This window comes from Euprymna scolopes, chromosome 44 (assembly GCF_053919585.1).
Source record: "Euprymna scolopes isolate OS-2025 chromosome 44, ASM5391958v1, whole genome shotgun sequence".
In the NCBI taxonomy this organism is placed as follows: Eukaryota; Metazoa; Mollusca; class Cephalopoda; order Sepiida; family Sepiolidae; genus Euprymna; species Euprymna scolopes.
In genome coordinates, this window is record NC_136525.1 from 9,995,788 (window position 1) to 10,014,506 (window position 18,719).

Below are 18,719 nucleotides of genomic sequence, written 5' to 3' on the forward strand. Positions count from 1 at the left end.
GGTGAAGAAGTGATAGGAAACTGACCATTACCGATTTGGAGAAGCAATTTTGAGAAGTCTGCTGCAGCTGTGTTATCAGAGATATAGGCTCTCATATTAGTAGTCAGTCTCTTCACTATAACGTGCCTCCAGAGATAGGATTGTTTCAAACTTACATTGACAATGTTAGCCCTTGTGCCATTTTTAACCACTGGGAGGATTTGACGGAAATCACCGCAAAATAAGGTTGGAATGCCACCCATGGGATTCTTGTTTCCTGTGATGTCTTGCAGTGTTCGGTCAATTGCTTCATAAGCACTCTTGTGCGTCATTGGGGCTTCGTCTACAATGATTGCAGAGGTGTCTCTAATTACATTTGCCAAGGCTGAGTTACCAGTAATTCTGTAAACTGGCTGATCCATTCGATGAGTATCCAAGGGTACTTTAAAAGTGCTGTGAAGAGTGCGGCCACCTTGTAGTAGAGTAGCAGCAATGCCACTGGATGCTGTTGCAAGCACAATCTTTCTCATGGATCTAATCTTTGCAAGGATCAAATTGATTACAAAAGTCTTGCCCGTACCACCTGGAGCATCAAGAAACATCATGTTTTTGTTCATTTCACCTTGTGCTTCCAACATTGCCATGAATGAATTGTAAACTTCTCTTTGAGAATCGGTCAGTTTTTCTTGCATATTTTCTGCTTGTAGGGAAAGTTCTTCAAGATTATAAGTAACTTCACGTTGATACTCTCTCGCGAGTCTTTCATCTCTCCCTTGCGTTGGTGCAGGTAATCCATAGCTTGCCAATGGTTGACCGCACATAAGGAGAACTTTTTCTTCAATTAGATAAAGAGTTTTATTGTAGATGTCCTCATTAAAATCTGCTTCTGGATTGTTAACTTCTTGCCTGTATCTGTGAAGAATGTCTTCAGATATTACATCACGAAAAGCCATCCAGATCTCAAGAGGATTTCTTGGCTCACAGGCTGTTAAAATTATCACAAATAGGCTTCGCAAATTTGAAGGTGATTGAGTGGCACTTGCCTCTCCTACTGCTTGATGCAAGTGATGGTCATTTTCTAGAAGGCCTTGAGCAAGGCACGCTGCTCTGTATGTTTCAAACACCTGACCATTGTATGCTCGCAAATTTTGAAATGAAGTTGGACCAGCAACCTCATTGAGCAACAGGCGTAAGAAATAACACTCCCCTGCTTTTGGACTAATCGTGTAGATTCTCCCAATGCATGGTGCCTTCCATACATCATCATTTTCAGTACCTTCAACTTGTACCCCACGCATTCTTCTCATCCATTTCTTTGTCGATTTGTTCCAAGTGTAAAACTCAGGGACTTCTACGTATTTGAGACCCCTTGCAAAGTCATCCTCATGGCAGAGTTGAAAAAATGCTGTCAAAGTTGTGGCAGGCGGTGGACCTTGGGCTCGTTCCAGAGCAGTATCAGCTGAGAACATGACATGCTGCCCATTTTCAAGATGAACAGAAAGTTGTACAATTGGGGGGAAATGTTCATGGATGGGATGTTCCAATATCCTCCAGGCCGCCTCTGAACTGCCGACATACCTTGCATTCTGGAACTGCTGGATCTCATCCACAATGTGACTTTGTACTTGGCCTTGTTGGTTAGCTGCTCCATCAGTTCTTTGTAGTTCAAACACTGCTTGATCACATCCTTTATTCACGTATTTGAGGACATATTTGATGCTTTGGATCGAGCTGCAAATTTCTACGTTAATGTGAGCGTTGAACTGCTGAAGGAGGACCTTGTTGTACGGAACAATCCACTGGTTTGTTATTTCTTGATTAACATACCGACCATTTCTCTTTATCCTTATTGTACCAGTCTGGCCTCCATCTTCTGGTTTTCTTCGCCTGTACTTGGGGTAAGAGTCTTGGCCTTGCTCGGTACACTGAAGAAATTCTTTTGGGTATTTTTTGGAACATTTGTTGTCAATCATACATGGACAATTTGGATTAAATGGTCCACAAGGTCCATGCACCATATGTGCCATCACTTTAGCATGAAGATCAGGATCTTCCTCTTTGTCAGGGATCTCTGCATATCTGCAGAGATCCATTTTTTCTGGTAGAAGTTTGTCCTCTGGGGCCTGCCAGGTGAGGATGTGTGCATGTGGCAGTCCTCTTTTTTGATATTCAATACTGTACAGGAAAGCCCTCAACCTGCCAAATCCTCCCTTTTTAATAAATTCAAGTAACTTTTTTAGCTTCTGCCTGAAAACCCTGGCAACAATATCTGGACGATCCTGAGGGTCTTGCCCTTGAAGACAATTTTCTGTAATTTCTGTCCACTTTGGATTTGTTGTGAACGTGATGAAGAGGTTGGCTCGGCCCATTCGCCGAACATATGCCATGGCATCACTTTGACGCTCAAACATGTATCGAGGGCCTCCTGTATAAGTTGCCGGAAGTACAACTCGTTGACCAAACTGTTCTGGATTCCCATCCTCCCTAAGAATTGAATCTCTCAAGTTGCTATAATTGTCAGCTCTCAGGGTCTGTTGCTCACGCCTCAGAAACTGTAAACGTTCTGTTTCAATCTTGCAGTACACATCCACCAGCCATTGTTGAAATAGCCTTCGGTACCAGAGAAAATAGTTTCCAGGCCAAGTCATTAAATGGTACGAATAAAATTGCTGTTGGGTAACTTTTCGCCCATTGGATGCCTTCATGTAGATGTTGTAAGATGGAGAACCATAGGGGTACATTAACGGGTACATTAAAGTATCGTAGAGGGGATGTAGTTCGGAGATTCGTTTTAATGTATCATTTCTAAAATGCAAGACAATATCCCGGTTAGCTGTTGGTTCATTCTCCATTAATATTCCAATCTCATACATTGTTGTTGGAGCATTGAATCGCCGTGGATGCTCTTCTTGCGGCCTTCGGTCTTCCCTTATGACAACTTTATGTTCTACCAAGTGTTCTTCTTCAATCCTCTCCTTTGTTGTTTTCAGCTGACAAATGAAGCTGTTGTTCTCATGTAAAAATTCAGTCAGACTTTGGAGAATGTCTCTATTGAGTCTACTGTCACGTCCCCGATTATGTAGTTCCTCTTCCAGACTATCCAAGAAGTAGACTTGAATAAACTTTGCTGTTTCATCTTCAGGTGGTAAAAGACTCCCAATCTGGTGGCAAACCTGGCCTCGAATTCTAAAAGAAGGATTCCACCCATGTACTGCCGCAATTTTGTGACCAAATGATGTCATTGCAAAACAATTGTTATAACTGCGTAGATTTTGCAGAAAATCTTTAGAGATGGGACCATTGCCGGAGAGCAAATCTTGAAGCAACTGAGGCAGTGGTGGAAAGCTATCAAGCACAACTTTGCCAGAAGAACAACAACAACCAGGGGTTTCTCCTTTAAATTTTACAGCTGAGCAATGTTGACATACTTTGTCCATTTTTCCTATATCAGCTGTAGTGAGAGAGTCATTTTTGTTGTAGAGCAATCCTTTTCTATTGCAGTGTTCTATTTCATGGTGTCTCAAAGCAGTCATTCGTTGTCTAGCTGCCTCGTTTTCTGTCAATTGCTGGGGCAAAGTCATACTCTCTCTCCATGCAGCCTCTCGTTGTTGCCCTTGGTATAGGCGAAAGCTTCGTTGGGTTTCCGATTCATTCTGATGTCGTTGAGCCACTCTCAACTGACCTTGTGTACGTCTACTTACCTCATATAATTCATTCGATCGTAATATTGCTTCTCTTTCCAGTGCATATCTTTGCCTTTCTTGAATTTCATCTTGTGATGAATTTAACCGCCTTACAGCATGTCTAGTTCTGTCAGCTTCACGTTGGGGTTCTCTTTCCAAATCTGACAGTCTTGCTCTCCTTTCTCTTTGACGTATCCTGTTAAGTTCTAGACGTCTTTCTCTATCTGAATTGTTTTCATTGGAGCGAATTGCAGCAACTCTTAGTCTATTAGCTTCCAATCTTTCCATTCTTTCTTCCTCACTTTCGTTTCTACTTCGTTTGGGTGGCATAATTTCGGTTTTAAACGGAATTGTTTAACGATATTAATGATTGTAAATTAATTAAGCGTAAAGGTAATGTATACTAACTGAAATGGACGAACTATAAATAATATTTCTGAATAGTACAATTATAAACAATTATATTGTACCTATTTACTATGCCTCCCCACGGGACAGAGTTAGACACCAGGGTCGTTTTTTAACGTGGAGAAAAGGTACAAAAATAAAAATTGTCTCAGTCGTGAAGGATTTCTCCTCCACCGAAAGAGAACAAGAAAATGAAATGCAGCATCTGAAGAACAGATACTACACTTTGAGATATTAAATCTTTTATTCATGTTAAAAAATACAGTAAAATTAACGGTGAACAAAAAACTTAGGCACATGGCCAACTCAAAAGGGGGGAATTTTGGGGGTCGTTGGTCATCCTTGTCACTCCAGAACTAAACAAAGTCAAAAGTTTCTCCCAGCTAGTATCTTCTTTCACCATAATACCGCATTCACCCTTTCATATTGGGGGACGTCCTAGTAACTCCCAATTTTTAAAACATTTTTTATTGACGTGTAAAAACAAAAAAGATAACAATAAAATGGTAACAATAATTCATTTGTGTATCTTGACCAAAAGGAATGAATAAAAGCGACCTACGTGTGACTCATTACTTCCGGGTGTAAACGTCACAGTCTAAAAGTAATAATTAAAAAAAAAAAGTAAATGTAAAATAAATGTAATACCAACTTAGGTTAACTAAGTAAACAGTACAATTAAAACAGTTCTATTAAAACAAATAATTACTAAGATCTAGGTAATTGTTAGTCTCATTGTTATGGTTTTAAAGAAAAAAATGTGTAAAAAAAGTTCTGCTTTTGTGAGTACGTGTATTTCTTTTAAATTACATAACCTTTTTATTTTATTATTTATATCTCTTTTAAATTTATATATTTTGTTAGTAAACTGGAAGAAATTCAGTTGAATAAAACCTTGTTCGTGTTCTTTACGTTAAACTCATATTTTTATAAAAGGTTCATCCGGTTTAAAGAAAGCACTAAGTTTAAATAAGACTGGAAATAACTAATTCAATATATAAATAGAAAAATGAAATAAATATAAGCTTTAAGTCTTAAGATAGTAATAATCAAAATGTAATAAATTATTTGTAGTTCAAATCTATAAGACAGGCTTTCGAAATAGGCTCGACCAGAAAGATTAAATTGGAACGAAATTATAATCTCCGTGCCATTTTCAAAACAACCCCACAAAAGTAACGATATCCTGCAGTTGGTTAAATGACAATGGGTGTAAGAAAAATGTAAAAGAAAATGCGCTTATCTGTTTATTTTGACCTGTTTTATTTAATTAAAAAAAAAATTGGCTATAACTGGAAGAGAGCGTTATGTTTTGGGGGTTGTTTAAAAAATAGAATGGAAATAAAGTTAGTTCCGTTTTAATTGTCTTTAATTGCGGCAAGCGCTAACAAAATCGAAAAATCACTGTTTACATTCGAAATGTTAACTTTTATAGGTTTACAGGTTTGCTGACAAGGCTGGGGGTGTTTAATACAATTATTTTACTAAATTGATTTTTTTTCATTTAAAAATAAAATTATTTCTTTTTTAATAAAGTTAATTGAAATTTCCATTACATTTTCAATACAATCCCAAAACATAAAGCTTTCCTTGCCAATGAATTGTTTTGATAATATACGTAAATCGAATATAAAATTAAATGAAAATATATTAAATAATTAAATGTTAAATAGATTTTGTAAATAGTACAGTTGAAATGATTAGAATATTTCCAATATGTAATAAGGTCGAGGTAATTAGTTAAAGAGATTTAATATAATGTGATATGCAAATGAGCATAAGTCATTCGATATGGGGGTGGTTTGTAGACTAGTATATAAAGAAATTAGGCAAAGATTCTTATGTCTCCTATAACAGAAACATCCTAAAATGGGTTCTAATGTTTCTCTACCAGGAGAGATCTACCCTCTTACCTCCTTTATATTTCGTTGATGATGGAGAGCTGTACACACAGACAGAAACACACGAACCCTATTACTTTATAAAAATATAGATAGATAAATATATGTGTGTGTGTGTGTGTTAATTTTATAGCGGGAATTAGACCTAAAGTCTAAAGAGCAAAGTTTATTGTAATATATTTATACTTTAAAGGAACATTGCCCATAGTAATGTAGATATATAATAAGCTCAATATGTATATTTATCCTAGAGCTATATTAATATTGATGATAAAGATTAATAATTATAGATCAGTTTCAACAGGAAAAACAAACAAAATCAATATATATATATATATATATATAGGGTGTTCCAATAAAATGTATACACTCATTAAATAACCATAAAAACCAACAATTAATTATCGAAAGTGTTCAAATTGTTGGCCATTGTGGTCGATGAACAACTGACAACGCTCGCTGATTGGATCGAAAACGTTCCTAATCAGTTCTATTGGTATGATGACACATCTTCTTTCAATGGTTGCTTTCAACTCATTCAATGTAGATCGTTTTGGGGTGTGAACCCTGTGTTTAACATTCCCCCCCCCCCAGAAAAATCCAGGGCGGGGGAGTCAAATCCGGTGAGCATGGACAGTACTCGATACTTCCTCTTCGACCTATCTGTTTTGCAGGTGACTATCAAGACATGTCAGTACAGTTGGGAAAGCAGGAACCCGGAAAGGAGTTCCAAAGTCTAGCAGTTTGGGGAAAGAAACTATTAGAGTAGAAAGCTTTGTTACATCTAGGGATCTCTACTGTATAGGGGTGGGACTTTGCTGCTTGCTGGGTTTATCGGGGGTATTTACGTCGAAGAGGTACAAGGGCTTGTAGTTCGTCAAACAGGCAGAGGGATGCAACATTTTGACAATGGGATAGAGGTTGAAGCTTTGATGAGAGTTTAGGACCTATCAGGTTGGTGACTCTCTTTTGAACCCTGTCCAGGAGCAAGAGACTATTAGCAGATACACTAACCCAAATGTGACAACAGTACTCCATACATAGACGAATGGTGGCCTTGTAGAGATATAGATTACTTGTAAGTTTAAGTAGCTTTCTAGCATCGTAGAGAGAGCCCACCTTCTTTGCAGCAGCCTTCATGCACCTAAGTCATATGGATACATTTTTTTTTTATTTTTAAAATCGCAACTTTATAATATATAAAAATCAATAGAACATTATAATAATATATATGAAATCTGCAAGAATTAAAATATCATATTTAAACATACTTTATGACCGGGCTTTGCCAGGCGTTCTTGCTAACTTAGATAAATAATTTTGCAGTTTTAACAAAAGAGCTACAATAATATCAGAGCGTCTCCATCTACAGGATGCCAACATCAATATATTACATATGAATCAGTCCCCTGTGGAATTTCCACAGGTCCTGCTAGTTAAACATTATGGTGAGATAATAATTTCAAGACGATCCCAGCCAAAAAGGTAAAAAGCTCAATATTTAAAAATAGAGCAAAATATAAATGTAAGAATTAAAGTTAAATTCTTTAGATTAAAAATATACATAAAATATATTCAAGTTAAGAATTTAGTGTTTGAAACGAGGAATATATGGAGAAGAATTATATTTATTTCCTTAATCCACGGATTTTCAATAATGGCTCATATCACCCGAAGAAATGAAATGCAGTTAACAAAATTGTCAGTTATGAATAAACATATATTTTGCTCATCAGCATACATATATTCAAAAAGTTATTCAAAAACGATTTAAAAGGCATAGATAGAAGACATCATACAACCTACGCAATCCAACGTTGAAAGGAGTTCAATTATTAGCAGGATATTTCTGCCAAGTTGCTTGAATAATAATCAAAGGGGAAAAATAGAGTTATCCGTAACATTTGGAACAAACTCCAAATGTCAGGTAGCATCCAGAATGTGTAAAATTCCCCCGTGATGTCTTTTCCAGAGGTATAAAAGATGATAAATTTTTCCGGCAAGGTAAAGAAAAAAGTCCAAAATGGAGGCATGGTGACATATTGGAGATCAATTCACTTGTATCATATATATCTCCGCTGATTACAACAACACGCATACGGATATACATATATCTAAAACTATATATATATATATATATATATTTATATATATATATATATTTATATATATATATATATATCAATGTGTCTAGATATATATATATATCAATGTGTCTACTAGAGTTGTAAGCCATGTTTAGTTTCAGAACAGTTTCCGATGGTTAGTTGTTCTACACAAGTCCTGGAAGTGAGTGGTTCTCAGTAGACAGAACAGTTTCCGATGGTTAGTTGTTCTATACAAGTCCTGGAGCTGAGTGGTTCTCAGTAGACAGTTCTTGAGTTGGAAGCCACAGAACAAAAGATTCTTCCCGTGTGGACACGAAGAAAACATATGCGAAGTTGCTACAGAAAAGGTTTAATTTTTATGGAGCATTTCTGGTTTCTGATTGGTTGGTAGCAGAACGTGAATTAATTTGATTTGTCAGTTCCAAGCAGCATTGTTTACAAATAGAATCTCCCGACAGTGTGGGATCATGCACCCATGATCGTTCAAAAATATTGCAACAATGTGTATATATAAATTTTATTTTATCTTTTATTATGCCATTATTTTTTTTAGTGGATTGATAGTTGCTGTTTCGTCTGAGGAGTTAATGGCAAAATAGATTCATTAATTGATATAATTAAATGAATGATTTTGCACTATGAAACAGTTACTGTCAAGAATTGTAAATGTCAACTTAATTAAAGGAATAAATTGTAAGATGGTCAACATCATGAAATTTGGAATATAGACTTTTGTCATAAACAAATGACAAAAGTCTAAAAGAGGGGCTGTAGCGAGGTTGTCTTTGCTTTATTGTTATTTTCATGGCAAGTGCTCGACTGAGCTTCAATCTATGGTCACGCCTCGCCAAACTTTCACAAGTAACACTCGTCTAGCTGAAACCACTATAAATAATTTCTCCCACTTTTTATCTGTGCCTAAACCTAAACGTAGATTCCATGAAAAAAGCTTCTTTCTTCGAAACTGCACGCCTATGGAACTGTCTTCCGTTTTCCTGCTTTCCAGCTGACTACAATATGGTCGTCTTCAAGTCCAATGTAAACAAGTTCTTGATAAGCCGTTCCCCTTAAGTTAACAAATTTACTGAATTTCCATTACTGACAATTACTATATTGTCCAATTGTCTACTGTACACTATTTAACCCTTATCCTCTAGTGGCTCCTGGGCCTTGATAAGTGGTGATACCTATGTAATATATATATATATATATATATATATATATATGTGTGTGTGTGTGTGTGTTTAGACAATTAAAATCATTTCTCAAATCAAATTCCAAATAAAGAGCATACGAAAAGTTGTAGTTGATTACAACTGTTACAAGGCAGTGTTTATTTTAAGTCTAGTAGGCATTGTATATGTATATTAGTAATGGGACGATTCCAATATTTTTCCCAATTCCGTACTAAATTCCTGATTCTGATACAATTACCAATTCCGATTCTTTATGAACCTCTAAATATTTTACTATAAAATGGTTATCTTGTCCCGATTACCGTAAAACACATGTTAAATGGCCATATATTTTCTCAGCCATAAAAACACACTTGTGGGGGTGATCTATAGATTTCAGTTTTCCTGGAAGTTTAAAATCAATAAATATTTATTTTATTATTACTACTTTTTTTTTTTTTTTTTAATTTTCTTCCTTTGCAGATTGTAACGCTGGGTATGGGGCAGCCAAACCAGCTGCCAACATTGCCCTGCTTTTTATTAAACCGACCGAGAGCTCTTTTTAGTATCCTTGTTGTTCCCTTAAGTGCAATTGTCTGAATCTCTTTTGCACTTGGTTCTCCAGGAATATTAGTTAGGTAGGACTTCAGGCAGTGGAGAATTTTATTTTAAACAAAATCAAAAAAATAAAATAAAAAGATAATTAAAGAAATTGTTTTTAGGATCGGAAAAGAAGTTCTAATTTTTCCGATTCTTATACCAATTCCTTCAAAAGTTACAATTTTTCCGATTCCGAGCCATCATCCCAGCACTAGCGCATATACATGCGTCCGGTTAGCATGTGTTATTGCAAGGCAAGCCTAGGTGCCCGGCATTGCCTGGTGTTGCCCCGCGTTGCTCGGGTGTTTTAAGGTGTGTGTTGAGCAAAAAAAAAAGTTGTATTTGGCAAGTAGACTTGAAGGAGGAAAAGAATATGAAAAATAAACGTGACACCTTTGCTGTTGCGCCCATCACCAAACCGAAAGTGGCGAAGGTTTAAATTAAGGCTAGTCAATCGAAAATAAGGGATGACTTTCGAAAATATCAGTGAAAAAAGCGACCCCTCTCTGTAGAAAAGTGGCCAGTTGAGGGTGAAGGAATTAATGTTTTTAGCCAATTTTTTTATATTTGTCGTCCGAAGGGATGAGCTTCAAAACGATATCAATCTCATGAAAATCCATCGCTTCTGTCGAAAGTTTTAGGCATACATACATAAATACATACATACATACATTTAAACAGACAGGTGAGATTTATATTATAGGTGAAGATGATTGGTTTTCTCATATATCAACCCTTTTCGGGTTATTTAATGCCGAATCCAGTTATTTTGGAAAAAAGTTTTTATGCTTTCAGTTTTTTATATCTTCAAATATTTATTTGTAGAGTTTGGTTTGGTTTGGTTCTTTTGCTTAATCATTCAGGAAGGAAGTGGGGGAGATAGAAAGAGAAAGGATGGTCCCCCCTCTTGCTAAACTTTCACAAGAAACACTCGTCTAGCTGAAAACACTATCAATAATTCCCCCCCACTCTTTATCTGTGCCTAAACCTAAACGTAGATTCCATGAGCAAAGGTTCTTTCTTAGAACTGCACGCCTGTGGAATTGTCTTCCGTTTTCCTGCTTTCCGGCTGACTACAATATGGTTGTCTTCAAGTCTAATATAAACGAGTTCTTGATGAGCCGTTCCATATACGTTAACAAATTTACCGAATTGGTTACTATATTGTCCAATTTCTACTGTACACTCTTTAACCCTTATCCTCGAGTGGCCTCTTGGCCTTGATAATGTGGTGATGCCCGTGTAAAAAAAAAGAAGAAAAAAAGAGAAATGGGAAGAAGGAAAAAGGGTTTTTTTTTTTTTTTAATTTTTTTTTTCAGTTTTGCAGAACAAAATCAAGTTTTGCAAAAGGAAGTAGAAAAACAAAAAGGCGTCAATGTTAGGTGCATTTCGTCTCAGGAAGCCAATATCTTCAGGCAGCCTGATCTGGTAGCACCAGAAGATGGAAGATGAAGAAAGGCAATACATTACCGACAAGTGTAAGGGCTCCCCAGAATCGGAAGGCTGAGTTGATGTAACAAAAATGCTTGTCCGAGATATTCTTTCGCCTTTTTGTTTCTTCGCGGTCAGGCATGTTGAATTGGTTGTTTTCAAATTGCTAATTGCAACGTAGATGTCGTTCGTATTTCAAGTTGAAGATAAGAATTAAAAAAAAAAAAAATCTTCACTTATATCGGCCCTGTTCATGCTGCGGAAGAGAAATAAAAAAAAAATAAAAAATAACACAAATATTGAAATTAAAGATAATGGAAGTAAAGTTTTTACTTAAACCGCCCCTTCAAGTCCAATGTTAACAAATTCCTAATGAACCGCCTCCTTAAGTAAACACTTCATCAAATCTCCACACTAATGTAATGTACTGGCAATAACCATTATCCCTGAGTGGCTTCCGGGCCTTGATAAGTGGTGACCACTGTGTAAAAAAAAAAAAAAAAAAAAAAAAAAGAAAGGAATTGAATATATCAGGTTGACAAGAAAGTTTTTGCGGTTTTCAACTTTTAAATTCAGATGAACATATTTCAGCTCAAACAAAAATTTATTGATCAAAATAAGCACCATGAGAATCAACACACTTTTGCGAACGCAAAACAAGTTTATTTATGCCAGTAACGTAAAAAAATCTTGCGTTCTGGTGGCCATGAAATTGCTGAAAGCGCTTCTTTTTTTTTTTTATTGCTTAGGTCTTTGAAACATTTCTAACACAAAAAAAGTTGTCGAGATGCTTGAAAAAGTGGCAGTCGGTAGGTGATAGGTCTGGAGAGTATGGTGGATGAGGCAGAGTTTCGTAGCCCAATTTGTTCAACTTCTGCAGTGTTGGTTTAGGAATGTACAGTCGACATTGTCATGGAGGAGAACTGGGCCTTTTCTGTTAACTAATACTGGGTGTTATTATCGAACTTTCTGATGCATTTCATTCATTTTTTATTTTTTTTACATGGTAGTCACCACTTATCAAGGCCCGGAAGCCACTCGGGAATAAGGATCATTGCGTGTACAGTAATCAATGGGATAATATCGTAGTAATCGTTAGTAATGGAGAGTTGATAAAGTGTCTTACTTAAGGGTGCGGTTTATCAGGAATTTGTTTCTGTTGGACTTGAAGACATCCAAGTTGTAGTCAGGTGGGAAGCAGGCACACGGAACAGAGTTCCACAGGCGTGCAGTTCTAAGAAAGAAGCTTTGTTCATGGAATCTACGTTTTGATTTGGGCACAGATAAAGAATAAGGACAGTACTTCTCTGCCATAATGGTTTCGCCTGCATTTAAAGACTGTAATGGATGAGACCGGTTGCAGACCTCCAAACAGTCAGCATCATCTTCTTTTGGTGCAACTCTGGCTTCAGGAATCGTTGTGGAACTTCGTTGACATCTGACCACTGAGCTAAGTATTGCCGGTTGGTAGAGTTGTCAAAAATCAAACCGTTGAACTTTGACCCCTTAACAGCCAAATTTCTGACCGAAAACGGATTAAAGATTTTCCCAAATCTCAATACCCTGTATATCAAATTTCGAGTCTGTAGACTGAAAATTGACAGAGTTATTGCGTGGGGAAATGTACACACACATACGTTCACTTTTATAGATATATATATATATATATATATATATATATATATATCTTATATATATATAAATATTACAATATACAAAAAAATTATGTATATATATACACACACACACACACACACATATATATATAATTTTTTTTTTAGCCCATTTCACAAGTGAAGGTTTTGGTCAAATTGACCTCCTCCAACATGTTTCTTTATTCAACATAATACATATACTATTTTGTAAAAATGTAAAGAGGTGGGGAGGTGGAGGTTTTTTTAGGATTGGTTGGTGATGTGTATGAGTGGGAAGGGAAATGCTTTAGGTGTGTTAGGGTTTTAAATGTGTTCTTTCTAAATTAGATTATTAGATTTTAATAAAAAAAGAAGTCAGTTTATTTCATTTCTAAATAAATTTTCATTCTGCAAATTAAATGTTAAAGTGATTCTCTATTACCATGATTAAATATTTGCAGATATAAAGAACTTTAAAACGTAAAGCGTGAGGAGGGGAGGGTGTTTTGTAACTATTCTGTACTTTCACCTAATCTATCTATCTATTATATATATAAAAGTGTGTGTGTGTGTGTGTGTGTGTGTACATTTTCCTACGCAATAACTCTCTCAATTTTCAGTTTACAGACACGAAATTTGATATATAGGGTACTGAGATTTGGGAAAATCTTTGTAATCGGTTTTCGGTCAGAAATTTGGCTGTTAAGGGGTCAAAGTTCAACGGTTTGATCTTTGAGAACTCTACCAAACTCCTCCGACAATTTTGGGTCTAAACATTTGAAATGTTAGATATAGGTTCCTTGGACATGGATCTAACTTGATTTGAGCCCAAAACAATAAATGTTAAGGGGTCATAATAGGGGTCAAAGTTAAAAAAAATTGACTCCTCTTTTTTTTCCTTTTTTTTTTTTTTGCTCAACATACACCTCCAAACATCCAAATTTGAAACACAGACAAATTTGAAAATAGAAAGTTGTAAGCGTTTTATATTTAGAAAAAAAAAAAAAAAAAAAAAGACGGTACTTATGCAAACAAATTATCATTTTAAATGATAATTTCTTTGTATAAGCACCGTCTTTTTTTTTTTTTTTTTTTTTCTAAATATAAAACGCTTACAACTTTCTATTTTCAAATTTGTCTGTTTTCAAAGGGAGGTCATCCATTTTGTATTATATCTTTCGGCACACTATGCTGGTTTGTGATACCTACTTAAAGTTCATTTTTATTTATTTTCTTTTTAGACCCTTATAAGAAAACCTGCAGTTAAAAGGAAAAGCATTGGTGCTTGTTTAGTTTAACTAAGATATTAGAAAATAAAAATATTGAAAAAAAAATATATTGTACATACCCGTTATGGAATTAAGTTATTATAAAAAAATTTTCACTTAATTTGATCAAGTATTTTTTTTTTTACAGAGGAAAATCAAATTTTAATAAGATCAATCATATCCCACCACCTTGCCTATTTCACAGACAAAGAAGAGGGTGTGCCAAGGGAGATAACTCCATTAGCGCTTAAATTTTGTCAAAATCTGACAAGATTATTTTGAAACATGGGCCGAGCAGTACACATTTCTCTCTGTCACTGTCACTGTCTGGTCCCGTACTCGGAAGACGAACTTTGGCCCCCAAAGGGGTTGATTCCCCTGATGGCTATCAGGCAGGAGAACGAACAAAAAGTTCGACCCGTCATTGACTACCGGGAACTTAACAAGCACGTTGAGCCGCACACGGCGGGTGCAGACAAACTGAGAGAGTGGCGGCAACAAGGGGCAGACGCAGCAATATTGGATTTGCGAAGAGCTTACTTGCAGATACGCATCAAAAAATCACTGTGGCCGTACCAGACGGTCAAGATTAAAGGGACACATTATTGCTTGATGAGGCTAGGGTTCGGCCTGAACGTGGCCCCAAAAATCATGACGGCAATCATGCAGGCGATCCGCAGTCAGGACGAAGCCGTGCAACAAGCGACATCGTCATATATCGATGACATTTACGTGAACGAGAGCCTCATGCCTGCACAGAAGGTTAAAGAACACTTTGAAATCTTCGGGCTAACATGCAAGGAGCCGGAGCGACTGCGAGATGGGACGAAGGTGCTTGGCCTGCGTGTGAGCGGCGGCGCAGACGGACTCCGCTGGGGAAGAGGTGGTGACGTCCTGGAAGTCCCAACTAGCGTCACGCGTCTTCTCCATCTGTGGGAAACTGTGTGTGGGTGGCTCCGGGTGGCGGTGGCGGCCATAAAGCGACGAGCGACTTCCATGTCAACTGGGTGGGATGATGAGCTGCGCGACCCCGCCCTGCAGAAAATGCTAGAGGAGACTTTGGCTAGAGTCTCCGAGGACAATCCGGTGTGAGGGAAATGGTGCATCGACGGGAGCGAGTTTACGGTCTGGGTGTTGCTCTGGCGGTCAACGGATCTATCGTGGGAGATGCCTTCTGGCTTCGGCCAGAAAATGACGCCAGACACATCAACCTGGCTGAACTCGATGCCACAGTGAAGGGGGTCAACCTGGCGTTACAGTGGCAAGCCAGAGTCCTGCACATTGTTACAGACTCCACATGTGTGTATCGGTGGACAACTGATGCCTTGAGTGGAAAAGCACGATTGGCGATGAAGGCATCAGGCTTGCTACCCTAACCGAAACCATCAAGGAATACAACCTGGTCGTGGATGTGACACTAGTACAGTCCTGTCAGAATCGTGCGGATCGGCTGACCAGAGTGCCGCACAGTTGGCTGGATCAGCCGAAAGAAATGGAAGAATCGGCACCTGTGAACTGTGCCGTGGTGGGTCGTCGATTCAAACCAGACCATGTTGCTGACGTCCATTGTCAGAGTGGGCACCCCGGTGTAAACCGAACTCTCTACTTCGCTAGACTGGTCGACCCCTGTGTGTCAAGGAAGGAGGTAGAATCAGTGGTGAGGAGTTGTGAAACCTGCAAGTCGATCGATCCGGCGCCTGCCCGGTGGAAGAAGGGAAAACTGAGCGTAAAGAACAATTGGGACAGGCTTGCGGTGGACGTGACCCACCACAACGGCGGGGATTTTTTGATGCGGGCTGATCACCTTGGTAAGAAAACTACTAACACCCGAAAGTATCCTGTACCTCTATAAGGCCACCATTCGCCCATGTATGGAGTACTGCTGTCACATATGGGCTGGTGCATCTGCTACTAGTCTCTCGCTCCTTGACAAGGTTCAAAAGAGAGTCGCAAACCTGATAGGCCCTGAACTGGCATCTAAGCTTCAGCCTCTGTCCCATCGACGTGATGTTGCATCCTTCTGCCTGTTCTACAAGTATTTTAATGGTGAATGCCCTGGCGAACTCCAGACACTTGTGCCCCCACGACGTAGACACCCTCGACAAACCCGACAGGCAGCTAAATCCCACCCCCACACAGTAGAGATCACTAGATGTAAAAGATCTTTCTACTCCAGTAGTTTCTTCCCCAGAACTGCTACACTCTGGAATCCCATTCCAGGTCCCTGCTTTCCCAACTGTACTGACATGCAGAAGTTCAAGTGTAACGTGAACCGACATCTTGCTGCCCAAATCCCAACATAGTACCCAGTAGTTGTTGTCCCTGATAGTAGCCCCCTACACCAAAGTGGCAATGTGCCTTGAGTGTGGTGTCATCAGCATATATACCCATCTCAGAGGCAGTTTTGTCGGGGAGGTCATTAATAAATATTAGGAACAATAGAGGTCCAAGAATAGACCCCTGAGGCACTCCTGCATTTATATCACACTGTTTAGATGTACGACCATCGAGGACAACCTTGATTTTTCTCTTATCTAAGAAGGATTTAATTATATTAAATATTCTACCAGTGATACCGTATGATTTAATTTTCCTGAGGAGATCCTCATGCCATACCCTGTCAAAAGCCTTAGATATATCTAGAGCTACTGCTCTGCCCTCCTCCGCTTTGTCCAGTGAATGGTATATATGTTCAGAGATTACAGTGAGGATGTCTTCTGTGGAATGGGCTTGTCTAAATCCATATTGTTTGTCAGTCAGAAGTTTAGCATCTGTAAGGTGATGGACTAGAGCATGATTAATTATGGTCTCAAATATTTTGGCAAAAAGTGGGAGGAGGCTAATAATAATTTGCTGGGTCAATTCTTTCACCAGAATTCTTGAATACTGGTACCACAGAATCAATTTTTCAACAGCCCAGAAAGCATGATTCATTAAAGCATTTGTTGTAGAGTTTGGAGAGAACTGGAGCTACTTCGGCTGAGCACTTTTTTAATAGCACAACTGGGATGAGATCAGATCCACATGCTTTTGAAGTGTCAAGGTTTTTTATGATAGCTTGCACCTGAGCAGGGGTGATTTTAGATCGTCTAGCGTGGCGTCTGTTCGCAAAGGAAAGTCAGGCAGGGGGTGGTTGGAAGGGTCCAGTTTGGAGTTTGAGGCAAACCGGCTGGCAAGCATACTAACCTTGTCGGTTGCTGAGCAAACAATCTCGTGATTGTTGGTTAGTGGGGGAATTGTTGATTGCCCATTATATACTACACTGTTGTAGATTTTCCAGAAGTCACGAGTTCCTAATTTTTGTGCTTCGATGCGTTTTTTAGTGGTTTCAGTAAATTCTCTCTTAGCTGTCGCTATTTCTTTCTTAACGTTACTTCTAGCTTCTATATACTTATGTCTGTTTGAACTGGACTTATGTCGGTTAAACCTTAGGTATGCATGCTGCTTTTGAGCAATGGCAGTTGCGCAAGTAGAAGTAAACCATTGGGGAGAGTGGGGCTTGCTATAAAATTTCCGCATGTGCTTCAATTGCTGTTTTGAACCATTCAGGTTAAATCTGCGGTATGCATGCTGCCTTTGAGCAATGACAGTTGCACAAGTAAAAGTAAACCATTGGGGAGAGTAGGGCTTGCTATAAAATTTCTGCATGGGAACATGTGCTTCAATTGAACCATTCAGTGGTCTCATTTGCGCACAGTTCAGCAGGAAGAGAAAAAATATTTCCCCATGGGGCATCTCTGATAAGATCTCTGATGGCTTCCCAGTCAGCCTTTTTATAATATCTCGTTGTTTTGAGCGCTGGCTCCTCAGTTTTGCGTCTAGAGTTTAGGGCGATTTCGACCATTATAACGACACTTGACAAAGAACTCGAAATCACTGTATGAAGATGAAGTAATATTTATTTACGTGTTAGGAATATTAATTCAAATCGTTCAAACGTAAAAGCTATTATCTTCCCTGATAAGTTCAATTTGTTTATATTTCGGTAAATTTTCAGATTAGGTCCACCTCCACAATTTTCTTTTAAATGACGACTATTACAGGTTTTCAACTATGCTGAATACGAAAATCGCATTGAAATTTTGCAGAAATAGTTAGTTATCGAGATATAAAAAGTTGTATTATGCCTTGTATTCTTTAACGTCCATCTTTTTTTACGCGCACGCGCGCCATAAACAAATCTAATCATCTATGACTGACACTGCACGCGCGTAAAAAAATATGGCCGCCAAAGAATACACTGCATAATACGACTTTTTATATCTCGATAACTAATTATTTCTGCAAAATTTCAATGTGATTTTCGTATTCAGCATGGTCGAAAACCTATAAAAGGTGCCATTTAAAAGAAAATTGTGGAGGTGCACCTAATCTAAAAAAAAAAAAACGGGTTTGTATTACTGTACACATAGATTCGAAAAAGTTGTCAAAAAAACAAATATATAACAAATAAATATTATCAAAGGCAAGATAAGTTACTTTTCTACCTAACTGGATATATTTTTTGTGTTTTTATTCAATGTAACATGTTT

At 37.8% G+C, this 18,719-nt stretch overlaps 1 protein-coding gene across 3 annotated transcripts in view; it reads right to left on the reverse strand.

The window, feature by feature from the left end:
* Nucleotides 1-18,719, reverse strand: part of LOC145268687 (uncharacterized) — a 55,999-nt gene that overhangs the window by 15,459 nt on the left and 21,821 nt on the right. For all 3 annotated transcript variants that reach the window (XM_080124198.1, XM_080124197.1, XM_080124199.1), the window contains one exon: nucleotides 11,325-11,541. In XM_080124198.1, the coding sequence (XP_079980324.1) occupies nucleotides 11,325-11,427 (103 nt within the window). In that variant the 5' untranslated portion in view covers nucleotides 11,428-11,541. The remainder of the gene's footprint in view (nucleotides 1-11,324; nucleotides 11,542-18,719) is intronic.